Here is a 13,759-nt window from a genome sequence, read left to right as displayed (position 1 = left end):
GGGTGAATTGGGACAAATCCAAACCTTTTCCTTTGGATTCCGCTGCGATTCCCCAGATTCACCCGGAGTCCGGACTCCAGGTGGGGTCCTCTTTTAGGTATCTCGGGGGTTCTAGTACAGATGCCTCTTTCTGCCTACATCATTAATAATTTAGATCCCCCTTATTAAATTCGACTGCAAGAGCAAAACCAAACCATGGATGGACCTGCCTTGGGACCTTATGGGTAGGGCCAACACCCTAAAAATGATCCATCTACCTAAATTGCTGTATATTCTGGCCAACTCCCCATCCCCAAGTCAAATTTTTAAAACGCGTAGATGCGATATGTACAGCGTTTCTGTGGAGTGGCAAGGCCTCCAAAAAAAGGTAGCTCTTGAAACACAAAGGTTGCCAATGCATCTGGCAGGCTTGGCATTTCCTAACTTCTATCTATATTTTCTAACATCTCAACTGCTACATCTCCATGACTGGCTACACCCAGCTGCAGGGAATATTGTACTACTACAGAGGGCGCTATTGCATTATCCTTAGCGACCCTACACAGCATCATCTACAGAGGCCGAGTCCCACCCCGCCCCGGCACCTCTCTTTCATTACTCCATTACATCATAAAGAAGATATCTACACATACCTGCTCAACATCCTCCAATAACCCCCCGAAGGTTCAATCCCAACCTACAGGAACTGTACTTTATACCTGACCCTAACCGCCGGCCCTCCAAGGAGGTCCAATACCGGTGTCATTTATACAATGCACAGGGCTTTAAATCCTTCTATCAATTACACCTTGACTTTGGCCTGCCACACTCCGACCCGTTCTATTACTATCAGCTCAGACATGCCGTTTTGTGCCCAATTTGGTTCCCTAGATGACCCCACTACCCTATCCCCATTGGAGAAATGACCGAGACACCCCGATTCTACTGAACTGGTTTCCACCTTCGATGCTGCCCTAATGACCGACTCTAATCCCAGATTCCGCGAGGCCGAGGCGAAATGGACTTCTTTGGGCATTTCCCTCACAGGAGGAGGATGACTGCACCGAATTTAGCGACACCTACAAACCCTCATCGAGGGATCGCATTATACACGTTACAATTTTCCATCATTCCCACCGTACCCCAGTCGGGTTACATTAAACGGGGTCGTCACCCTCGGCTGATTGTTTTCCGAGGCTGTGGCCAAACTGCTGACCTCCTGCCCTGTTCCTGGTCATGTCCAGCGATCCAGGACCTCTGGGTGGACCTCTGGGTGGACCTCTGGGTGGACGTGGGCTCTTCACATCCTCAGCATTAGATCTCCCAAACATTATCTACCCCAAAGAACTGCCTCCTGGGCATCTTTGGTGACCTGCATCCATCGCCCCGTGCCAAGAGACTGCTCCGTATTCTTTATGTAAAGAAGACGATCCTGCTGTCCTGGAAGGGAGCGCAGACCCCCCCCCCCCCCCGAAATCCCTCTGGTTACAGCCAATTAATGATTCTATACCACTATATAACCTCCGAACCCCAGAAACTGAATAAAACATCTCACAAAATCTGGGGGTAGAAGGATAGCTAGACCTGTCACCCTTCCCCCAACGTGAATATATCCTAAAGTTACTCACAAGTCGTGCCGCGTCCTTTACTATCCTGGTGAAGACGGCTGACAAATTTGCACTAATAAGTGTGTTTGAATCACCTCTTCATGTATCTTTATGTATCTAACTTCATGTGCGATTTATGCTTCATCTTATGCTTATTGACTGTAGGAGCGTATTGCTTGTTGCCGTATACTAAACGACCGACCCGGCTCTGTTTTTGCTTTTTCTTGTGTGTCGCTTTGTCTTGAAACTTAATAAAAATATCTTTGAAAAAAATAAAAAATTCCATCGACTACACTTATTGTGATTTTATTTTAGCAAAATTATGAAAACAAACAATGTGCTTTTATTTTTTTTATTGGATGTTTTATAGCAGAAAGTACAAAATTAGTTTTTTATTTTCACATAAATTTTTTTTGTATTTTCTGTATTTTGTGTGAAAATAATGATATAAATGTAATGTGAGTAATGTTACATGACCGCGCAATTACCAGGTAAAGTAGCCCAGTGCTGAATATAAAATGACCTGGTCATAAAAGGGGGGTAAAATCGGGTATATCTGCACTTTGGATTCTCAGGTAATGAACTTCGTACAACATCAGGGTGGAGTCATTGGGGCCCCGTATTGAACAATCGTACAATCAGATCAGATACATTGTCCTTCCCTGGACAACGCAGTTTTCTAGTTCCCTGTTTGATCCAAGTAATCACAGAAGGGTCTTTGTTGCTCACGTCCCCCCAACCGTGGTCTCCAACACCCCCCAAACCATGGATTCCCACACCGCCCCCCCCCCCCAACCATGGTCTCCAAGACCCCCCCCAACCATAGTCTCCAACAACACCCCCCCAATCGTGGTCTCCAACACCCCCCAAACCATGGATTTCCACACCGCCCCCCCCCCAACCATGGTCTCCAAGACCCCCCCCAACCATATTCTCCAACAACACCCCCCCAATCATGGTCTCCAACACCCCCAAAACCATGGTTTCCCACACCACCCCCCCAACCATGGTCTCCAAGACCCCCCCCAACCATAGTCTCCAACAACACCCCCCCAATCATGGTCTCCAACACCCCCAAAACCATGGTTTCCCACACCACCCCCCCAACCATGGTCTCCAAGACCCCCCCCAACCATAGTCTCCAACACCCCTCCCATCCATTGGTCTCCAACCCCCTACATCCATGGTTTCCCACACCCCTCCCATCCATTGGTCTCCAACCCCCTACATCCATGGTTTCCCACACCCCTCCCATCCATTGGTCTCCAACCCCCTACATCCATGGTTTCCCACACCCCTCCCATCCATTGGTCTCCAACCCCCTACATCCATGGTTTCCCACACTGCCCCCCCCCCCCAACCATGGTCTCCAACACCCCCCCCCCCCAACCATGGTCTCCAACCCCCCCATCCATGGTCCCCAACCCCCCCATCCATTGGTCCCCAACCCCCTACGTCCATGGTTTCCCACACCGCCCCCCCATCCATGGTCTCCAACCCCCCCCCATCCATGGTCTCCAACCCCCCCTCCCCCCAACCATGGTCTCCAACCCCCCCATCCATGGTCTCCAACCCCCCCATCCATTGGTCCCCAACCCCCTACATCCATGGTTTCCCATACCGCCCCCCCAACCATGGTCTCCAACCCCCCCATCCATGGTCTCCAACCCCCCCCCCCCCCCCCAACCATGGTCTCCAACCTCCCCATCCATGGTCTCCAACCCCCCCCCCCCCCCCACCATGGTCTCCAACCCCCCCCCCCCACCACCCCAACCATGGTCTCCAACCCCACCCATCCATGGTCTCCAACCCCCCCCCCCCCCCCAACCATGGTCTCCAACCCCCCCCCATCCATGGTTTCCAACACCCCCCCAACCATGGTCTCCCACACAACCCCATTGCCTCCAGATCAGAGAATGTCCCTGATGAATGTATGACGGGTGCTGCTTTGTGGGTGTAGGGACAATTATACACAGTGGTTAAAGTAAGTATTGAACGCGCCAGCATTTCTCCAGGTAAATCTATTGGTAAAAGGTGCCACTGACATGAAATCTCCCCCACATGTCGGTAACAACCCATCCAATCCATACATACAAAGACACCAAAACAAATCCAATCAGAAATGAAGTTCTGTGTAATAAAATGGAAGGACATCGGAAAAAGTATTGAACACATGAAGAAAGGGAGGAGCAAAAAGGCATGGACAGCCAAGGCACCAGCTGAAATCTATCAGTAATTAGAAAGCAATCCCACCCCTTGTCAGTGCAAATTAATATCAGCGGGTTCAGTCTCACCTGATGGCCTATAAAAAGGTGTCTCATTACCAAGGTGTCACACAAGAAACATCTCATGATGGGTAAAAGCAAAGAGCTCTCTCAAGCCCTTCACAACCTCATTGTTGTAAAAAATACGGATGGCATTGATTACAGAAGGATTTCTAAACTTCTGAATGTTCCAGTGAGCGCTGTCGGGGCAATAATTCAGAAGTGGAACGAACATAATTTCAGCATAAACCGGCCACGCCCCCAGGTGCTCTTCGCAAGATTTCAGTGAAAAGAATCATCAGAAGAATTGTCCAAGAGCCACTTGTAGAGCTCTTCATAAAGACCTGGAATTAGCAGGTACACAATGAGTAATGCCCTCACCTGCCATGGCCTGTAGGCACTCTTTGGATGTCATAATACACCCTATGTTTGGAGGTCACATCACCCCAAAAACCACCCCCATTCCAACAGTGAGGCTTGGAGGCGGGAACATCAATGGTGGGGGCGGGGCTGTTTTTCAGCATACGGTACTGGCAAACTTCATGTCATTGAAGGAAAGATGAACGGTGATAAAAATCTGCTGCCGTCTATCAGGAGGATGAAGATGAAACGAGGGAGGACAATCCCAGGGAGGACATTCCCAGCCAATCCCAGGAGGACATCCCCAGGCAATCCCAAGAGGACATTCCTAGCCAATCCCAGGAGGACATTCCCAAGAGGACAATCCCAAGAGGACAAATCGCAAGAGGACATTCCCAGGAGGACATTGCTAGCCAATCCCAGGGGGACAATCCCAAGAGGACATTCCCAGGAGGACATTCCCAAGAGGACATTCCCAAGAGGACAATCCCAAGAGGACATTCCCAGACAATCCCAGGAGGACATTCCCAGACAATCCCAGGACATTCCCAGACAATCCCAGGAGGACATTCCCAGACAATCCCAGGAGGACATTCCCAGACAATCCCAGGAGGACATTCCCAGACAATCCCAGGAGGACATTCCCAGACAATCCCAGGAGGACATTCCCAGACAATCCCAGGAGGACATTCCCAGACAATCCCAGGACATCCCCAGACAATCCCAGGAGGACATTCCCAGACAATCCCAGGAGGACATTCCCAGACAATCCCAGGAGGACATTCCCAGACAATCCCAGGAGGACATTCCCAGACAATCCCAGGACATCCCCAGACAATCCCAGGAGGACATTCCTAGACAATCCCAGGAGGACATTCCTAGGAGGACATTCCCAAGAGGACATTCCCAAGAGGACAATCCCAAGAGGACAATCCCAGGAGGACAATCCCAGGAGGACGATCCCAGGAGGACAAGCCCAGGAGGACAATCCTAGCCATTCCCAGGAGGACATTCCCAGACAATCCCAGGAGGACATTCCTAGGAGGACATTCCCAGGAGGACAATCCCAAGAGGACAATCCCAAGAGGACAATCCCAAGAGGACAATCCCAAGAGGACATTCCCAAGAGGACATTCCCAGACAATCCCAGGAGGACATTCCCAGACAATCCCAGGAGGACATTCCCAGACAATCCCAGGACATTCCCAGACAATCCCAGGAGGACATTCCCAGACAATCCCAGGAGGACATTCCCAGACAATCCCAGGAGGACATTCCCAGACAATCCCAGACAATCCCAGGAGGACATTCCCAGACAATCCCAGGAGGACATTCCCAAGAGGACATTCCCAAGAGGACAATCCCAAGAGGACAATCCCAAGAGAACAATCCCAAGAGGACAATCCCAAGAGGACAATCCCAAGAGGACAATCCCAGGAGGACAATCCTAGCCATTCCCAGGAGGACATTCCCAGACAATCCCAGGAGGACATTCCCAGACAATCCCAGGAGGACATTCCCAGACAATCCCAGGAGGACATTCCCAGACAATCCCAGGAGGACATTCCCAGACAATCCCAGGAGGACATTCCCAGACAATCCCAGGAGGACAATCCCAAGAGGACATTCCCAAGAGGACAATCCCAAGAGGACAATCCCAAGAGGACAATCCCAAGAGGACAATCCCAAGAGGACATTCCTAGCCATTCCCAGGAGGACATTCCTAGCCAATCCCAGGAGGACAATCCCAAGAGGACATTCCCAGCCAATCCCAAGAGGACATTCCCAAGAGGACATTCCTAGCCAATCCCAGGAGGACAATCCCAGGAGGACATTCCCAGCCAATCCCAGGAGGACATTCCCAGCCAATCCCAGGAGGACAATCCCAAGAGGACATTCCCAGCCGATCCCAAGAGGACATTCCCGGACAATCCCAGGAGCACATTCTCAGACATCCCCAGGAGGACAATCCCAAGAGGACATTCCCAGGAGGACAATCCCAAGAGGACATTCCCAGGAGGACATTCCCAGGAGGACAATCCCAGGAGGACAATCCCAGGAGGACATTCCCAGGAGGACATTCCCAGGAGGACAATGATCCCAAACACAAAGCCAAGGAGAAAGACAATAAAGCCGATCTCCTGACTTGTATCCAATAGAAAATTAATGGAAAGAACTAAAGATCAGAGATAATAGAAGAGGCCCGCTGGACCTTCAAGATTTGAAGAAAGGTCCAAAATCACACCTGAGCAGCGCATGCGGCTCGTTCCTCCATACAGGAGCATCTTGAAGCCGTCATTACCAACAAAGGATTTTATACCAAGTATTAAAGGGGCGTTCCGGCGGGGGTTTTTTTTTTTTTTCCCCAGCAGCTACAAATACTGTAGCTGCTGACTTTTAATAAGGACACTTACCTGTCCAGGGCACCTGCAATGTCGGTCCTCCCCCCAGGCCGATCCGTCCATCAGATCGGCTGTCGGCGCCGCCATCTTAACGAAGGGAAACAGGCAGTGGAGCCTTGCGGCTTCACTGCCCGTTACCTACTGCACAGCGCTTTGTAAATGGGGCCCCCCGTTGTTTTCTAGGACACGTACATGTCCCATAAGGCAACGGGGCCGCTCGCCGAAGAGGAGGAAGAGGCAGATTAGGAAGACTGCCTAGCAACAGCAGTTTCTGGCAAGTTAAAAAAAAAATAATAATTTCAAATGTTTTTTTTTTTTCCCAGAATATTAATGTATTTTTATTTTACCTCCACTTTACATACATTTCAGTTTGCGGGTTGAATACTTCTTCTCGTCTCCTTCATTTTATTGCACAGAACTTCGGATCGGATTGGTTTTGGTGTCTGTGTTCGGATCGGATTGGTTTTGGTGTCTGTGTTTGGATTGGATTGGTTTTGGTGTCTGTGTTCGGATTGGATTGGTTTTGGTGTCTGTGTTCGGATCGGATTGGTTTTGGTGTCTGTGTTCGGATCGGATTGGTTTTGGTGTCTGTGTTCGGATCGGATTGGTTTTGGTGTCTGTGTTCGGATCGGATTGGTTTTGGTGTCTGTGTTCGGATCGGATTGGTTTTGGTGTCTGTGTTCGGATCGGATTGGTTTTGGTGTCTGTGTAGGGATCGGATTGGTTTTGGTGTCTGTGTAGGGATCGGATTGGTTTTGGTGTCTGTGTTCGGATCGGATTGGTTTTGGTGTCTGTGTTCGGATCGGATTGGTTTTGGTGTCTGTGTTCGGATCGGATTGGTTTTGGTGTCTGTGTTCGGATCGGATTGGTTTCGGTGTCTGTGTTCGGATCGGATTGGTTTTGGTGTCTGTGTTCGGATCGGATTGGTTTTGGTGTCTGTGTTCGGATCGGATTGGTTTTGGTGTCTGTGTTCGGATCGGATTGGTTTTGGTGTCTGTGTAGGGATCGGATTGGTTTTGGTGTCTGTGTTCGGATCGGATTGGTTTTGGTGTCTGTGTAGGGATCGGATTGGTTTTGGTGTCTGTGTAGGGATCGGATTGGTTTTGGTGTCTGTGTTCGGATCGGATTGGTTTTGGTGTCTGTGTTCGGATCGGATTGGTTTTGGTGTCTGTGTTCGGATCGGATTGGTTTTGGTGTCTGTGTTCGGATCGGATTGGTTTTGGGGTCTGTGTTCGGATCGGATTGGTTTCGGTGTCTGTGTAGGGATCGGATTGGTTTTGGTGTCTGTGTTCGGATCGGATTGGTTTTGGGGTCTGTGTTCGGATCGGATTGGTTTCGGTGTCTGTGTTCGGATTGGATTGGTTTTGGTGTCTGTGTAGGGATCGGATTGGTTTCGGTGTCTGTGTAGGGATTGGATTGGTTTTGGTGTCTGTGTTCGGATCGGATTGGTTTTGGTGTCTGTGTAGGGATCGGATTGGTTTTGGTGTTTGTGTTCGGATCGGATTGGTTTTGGTGTCTGTGTTCGGATCGGATTGGTTTTGGTGTTTGTGTTCGGATCGGATTGGTTTCGGTGTCTGTGTTCGGATCGGATTGGTTTTGGTGTTTGTGTTCGGATCGGATTGGTTTCGGTGTCTGTGTACGGATCGGATTGGTTTTGGTGTCTGTGTTTGGATCGGATTGGTTTTGGTGTCTGTGTTCGGATCGGATTGGTTTTGGTGTTTGTGTTCGGATCGGATTGGTTTCGGTGTCTGTGTACGGATCGGATTGGTTTTGGTGTCTGTGTTTGGATTGGATTGGTTTTGGTGTCTGTGTTCGGATCGGATTGGTTTTGGTGTCTGTGTAGGGATCGGATTGGTTTTGGTGTTTGTGTTCGGATCGGATTGGTTTTGGTGTCTGTGTTCGGATCGGATTGGTTTTGGTGTTTGTGTTCGGATCGGATTGGTTTCGGTGTCTGTGTTCGGATCGGATTGGTTTTGGTGTTTGTGTTCGGATCGGATTGGTTTCGGTGTCTGTGTACGGATCGGATTGGTTTTGGTGTCTGTGTTTGGATCGGATTGGTTTTGGTGTCTGTGTTCGGATCGGATTGGTTTTGGTGTTTGTGTTCGGATCGGATTGGTTTCGGTGTCTGTGTACGGATCGGATTGGTTTTGGTGTCTGTGTTTGGATCGGATTGGTTTTGGTGTCTGTGTTCGGATCGGATTGGTTTTGGTGTTTGTGTTCGGATCGGATTGGTTTCGGTGTCTGTGTACGGATCGGATTGGTTTTGGTGTCTGTGTTTGGATCGGATTGGTTTTGGTGTCTGTGTTCGGATTGGATTGGTTTTGGTGTCTGTGTAGGGATCGGATTGGTTTTGGTGTCTGTGTTTGGATTGGATTGGTTTTGGTGTCTGTGTTCGGATCGGATTGGTTTTGGTGTCTGTGTTCGGATCGGATTGGTTTTGGTGTCTGTGTTCGGATCGGATTGGTTTTGGTGTCTGTGTTCGGATCGGATTGGTTTTGGTGTCTGTGTTCGGATCGGATTGGTTTTGGTGTCTGTGTTCGGATCGGATTGGTTTTGGTGTCTGTGTTCGGATCGGATTGGTTTTGGTGTCTGTGTTCGGATCGGATTGGTTTTGGTGTCTGTGTACGGATCGGATTGGTTTTGGTGTCTGTGTACGGATCGGATTGGTTTTGGTGTCTGTGTTCGGATCGGATTGGTTTTGGTGTCTGTGTTTGGATCGGATTGGTTTTGGTGTTTGTGTAGGGATCGGATTGGTTTTGGTGTCTGTGTTCGGATCGGATTGGTTTTGGTGTCTGTGTTCGGATCGGATTGGTTTTGGTGTCTGTGTTCGGATCGGATTGGTTTTGGTGTCTGTGTTCGGATCGGATTGGTTTTGGTGTCTGTGTTCGGATCGGATTGGTTTTGGTGTCTGTGTACGGATTGGATTGGATGTCACCGACACGTGGCGGAGATTTCATGCCAATATCACCTTTACCAATAGATTTACCCAGAGAAAAGGTGACGGTTCCATACTTATTTTACCCGCAGCGGTAATCCGGATTTCAGGATGCGAGTACAAAGCTAAACCATGAGGTGAAACGTCTGCTGGTTAGCGCCCCCATCCCCCGCACAGACGGGCCGCGCCCCCATCCCCCGCACAGACGGGCCGCGCCCCCATCCCCCGCACAGACGGGCCGCGCCCCCACCCCCCGCACAGACGGGCCGCGCCCCCACCCCCCGCACAGACGGGCCGCGCCCCCACCCCCCGCACAGACGGGCCGCGCCCCCACCCCCCGCACAGACGGGCCGCGCCCCCATCCCCCGCACAGACGGGCCGCGCCCCCATCCCCCGCACAGACGGGCTGCGCCCCCATCCCCCGCACAGACGGGCCGCCACCAGTTTTACAGGTTTCACCTAAAGAGCAACCAGAACAAATAGGTTTCCACCCCGTGTGGAGGACGGGGGGGGGGGGTGGGGTAGTTTCGGGGGGTAGGTCTGTGGGGGGGTGGTGTGAAGGCCATGAGATCAGAGGACCATCTCCACCCTCAACCACCCGCTGTCAATCCCACGCTCTCACCTGCAGAAGCGGAGGATGCCCTGTGCCAATATCCTCATCCTTCTCCTCTTAGGTCCATCCGATGTGTAATAGGCCAGAGCCCCGACAGACGGGGCCCCAAGCAGAGAGCCCAGCCACAGGATCCGGGGCCACCGCCACGGGGAGGACCTGCGAGGGGAAGAGAAAGAGAAATTCTACAAATTCCACCAACTGAACACTTTTGTCATCATCATCCCCCACTTCACCAGAGAGATGGTCTGCAGAGGGGCCCCTTACCCAGAATTCCCTGCTCACCCCGCCCATCCGGACAGCAGGTGGTTAAATACCCCTCCCCCACCCCCTCCCGTCCTCCCCCGTCAGCTGGCCGTCCCTGACCTCCATCCACTATCTCCTCATCTGTCCTCCACACACCCGATACAGAGGAGATACCGGGAGCCGCACTGTGCCGGGGCCCCACAGGGGCCAACATAGTATGCACCACCATGTCACAAGTATTGGGACACCTGCCCTTACACACACTATATTACCAAAAGTATTGGGACACCCACCTTTACACACACATGAACCTTAATGACCCCCCAGTCTTAGTCCGGAGGGTTGAATATTGAGTTGACCCTTTGCAGTTATAACAGCTTCACCTCTTCTGGGAAGACCGTCCACAAGGTTTAGGAGGGTGTCTATGGGAGGGGGGTCCAAACTTTGTCATGAATGAAGCGCCCGTCACAAACGAAGAGCCCCCCCGTCATGAATGAAGCGCCCCCCCCCCTGTCGTGAATGAAACGCCCCCCCCGTCATGAATGAAACGCCCCCCCCGTCATGAATGAAACGCCCCCCCCGTCATGAATGAAACGCCCCCCCTCGTCATGAATGAAACGCCCCCCCTCGTCATGAATGAAACGCCCCCCCCCCCCCGTCATGAATGAAGCGCCCCCCCCGTCATGAATGAAGCGCCCACCCCCGGTCATGAATGAAGCGCCCCCCCCCTCCGTCATGAATGAAGCGCCCCCCCCCGTCATGAATGAAGCTCCCCCCCCTGTCATGAATGAAGCGCCCCCCCTGTCATGAAGCGCCCCCCCCCCGTCATGAATGAAGCGCCCCCCCCTGTCATGAATGAAGCGCCCCCCCCCCCCTGTCATGAATGAAGCTCCCCCCCCTGTCATGAATGAAGCGCCCCCCCTGTCATGAATGAAGCGCCCCCCCTGTCATGAATGAAGCGCCCCCCCCCTGTCATGAATGAAGCGCCCCCCCTGTCATGAATGAAGCCCCCTCCCCGTCATGAATGAAGCGCCCCCCCCTGTCATGAATGAAGCGCCCCCCCCTGTCATGAATGAAGCGCCCCCCCCCCTGTCATGAATGAAGCGCCCCCCCCCCTGTCATGAATGAAGCGCCCCCCCCCCTGTCATGAATGAAGCGCCCCCCCCCCTGTCATGAATGAAGCGCCCCCCCTGTCATGAATGAAGCCCCCTCCCCGTCATGAATGAAGCGCCCCCCCCCGTCATGAATGAAGCGCCCCCCTCTCGTCATGAATGAAGCGCCCCCCCTCGTCATGAATGAAGCGCCCCCCCCCCTCGTCATGAATGAAGCGCCCCCCCCTCGTCATGAATGAAGCTCCCCCTGTCATGAATGAAGCGCCCCCCCGTCATGAATGAAGCGCCCCCCCCCCCTGTCATGAATGAAGCGCCCCCCCCGTCATGAATGAAGCGCCCCCCCTCGTCATGAATGAAGCGCCCCCCCTTGTCATGAATTAAGCGCCCCCCCTCGTCATGAATGAAGCTCCCCCTGTCATGAATGAAGCGCCCCCCCCTGTCATGAATGAAGCGCCCCCCCCTGTCATGAATGAAGCGCCCCCCCCTGTCATGAATGAAGCGCCCCCCTGTCATGAATGAAGCGCCCCCCCCTGTCATGAATGAAGCGCCCCCCCGTCATCAGTGCAGCCTGGCGGGGTCACAGGCACAATGGGCGGGGTCACAGGCACACACATGGGTGGAATTCTCGCTGCGTTTCACCTGCTGGTCTGTGCGGTGAATCCTCGGACGGAGGCGGAGACATGGCGGCGGCTCAGCACAGAACTGTGATACCGACAGAGCAGAACCTGCGAAAGATAGAAAATGTCACATGACCACCCACAGTTATCCAAACCTGGCCCTCGAGGGCCACAGACAGGCCAGGATTGGGGACCAATATTCTATAGCAGCCTGGAGGCTTTCGTATGTGCCTGCCGCAGCCATGACACCTCATTACATATACAAACCCCGCCTCCCGACACGCCACCTCATTACATATACAAACCCCGCCTCCCGACATGCCACCTCATTACATATACAAATCCCGCCTCCCGACACCTCATTACATATACAAACCCCGCCTCCCGACACGCCACCTCATTACATATACAAACCCCGCCTCCCGACACGCCACCTCATTACATATACAAACCCCGCCTCCCGACATGCCACCTCATTACATATACAAATCCCGCCTCCCGACACCTCATTACATATACAAACCCCGCCTCCCGACACGCCACCTCATTACATATACAAACCCCGCCTCCCGACACGTCACCTCATTACATATACAAACCCCGCCTTCCGACACGTCACCTCATTACATATACAAACCCCGCCTCCCGACACGTCACCTCATTACATATACAAACCCCGCCTTCCGACACGTCACCTCATTACATATACAAACCCCGCCTCCCGACATGTCACCTCATTACATATACAAACCCCACCTCCCGACACCTCATTACATATACAAACCCCGCCTCCCGACACGCCACCTCATTACATATACAAACCCCGCCTCCCGACATGTCACCTCATTACATATACAAACCCCACCTCCCGACACCTCATTACATATACAAACCCCGCCTTCCAACACGTCACCTCATTACATATACAAACCCCGCCTCCCGACATGACAGCTCATTACATATACAAACCCCGCCTCCCGACATGTCACCTCATTACATATACAAACCCCGCCTCCCGACATGTCACCTCATTACATATACAAACCCCGCCTCCCGACACGCCACCTCATTACATATCCAAACCCCGCCTCCCGACATGACAGCTCATTACATATACAAACCCAGCCTCCCGACATGTCACCTCATTACATATACAAACCCCGCCTCCCGACACGCCACCTCATTACATATCCAAACTCCACCTCTGACATGCCACCTCATTACATATACAAACCCCGCCCCCTGACACCTCATTACATATACAAACCCCGCCCCCCTGACACCTCATTACATATGCTGGTCCCTCCTCTGGCTGCATGGTGTCCCCCACACAGTATATGTGATCCCCCCTCATCCTCAGTACTATCTCAGGACACAGAATATCAGAGATCAGGAGAAGAATGAGAAATAGGGAAAGAGGTTCAGCATGACAGCCAGGAAATCAGCATTTCCGAGAGGAGAGGAGGGGAGGGGAGGGGGAGGGGAGAGGAGAGGAGAGGAGGGGAGGGGAGAGGAGTCCCTGGAAACATGAAAGTCACAAAAGATACACGGAGACTCCCCTCCCCCTCCTATATAAATATATCTGTGTGCAGAGTCCCCCTCTGCATGTCTCACCGGTCTCAGCATG

General features: G+C 52.3%; 1 protein-coding gene across 1 annotated transcript in view; it reads right to left on the bottom strand.

Moving 5' to 3' along the window:
- Window positions 1-12,518, bottom strand: part of ADCK5 (aarF domain containing kinase 5) — a 49,396-nt gene extending 36,878 nt beyond the window's left edge. Inside the window, exons 1-2 of the mRNA XM_077493714.1 lie at window positions 12,155-12,518; window positions 10,170-10,316 (exon numbers count right to left, since the gene is read on the bottom strand). Of these exons, the coding sequence (XP_077349840.1) occupies window positions 10,170-10,207 (38 nt within the window). The 5' untranslated portion in view covers window positions 10,208-10,316; window positions 12,155-12,518. The remainder of the gene's footprint in view (window positions 1-10,169; window positions 10,317-12,154) is intronic.
- Window positions 12,519-13,759: the final 1,241 nt, after the last annotated feature.

This window comes from Lithobates pipiens, unplaced genomic scaffold, assembly GCF_037356315.1.
Source record: "Lithobates pipiens isolate NorthernLeopardFrog02 unplaced genomic scaffold, aLitPip1_a1.2 Scaffold_19, whole genome shotgun sequence".
Taxonomy (NCBI): domain Eukaryota; kingdom Metazoa; phylum Chordata; class Amphibia; order Anura; family Ranidae; genus Lithobates; species Lithobates pipiens.
The sequence above is the reverse complement of the archived record's forward strand: the minus strand, read 5'-3'. Positions and strand labels throughout refer to the sequence as shown.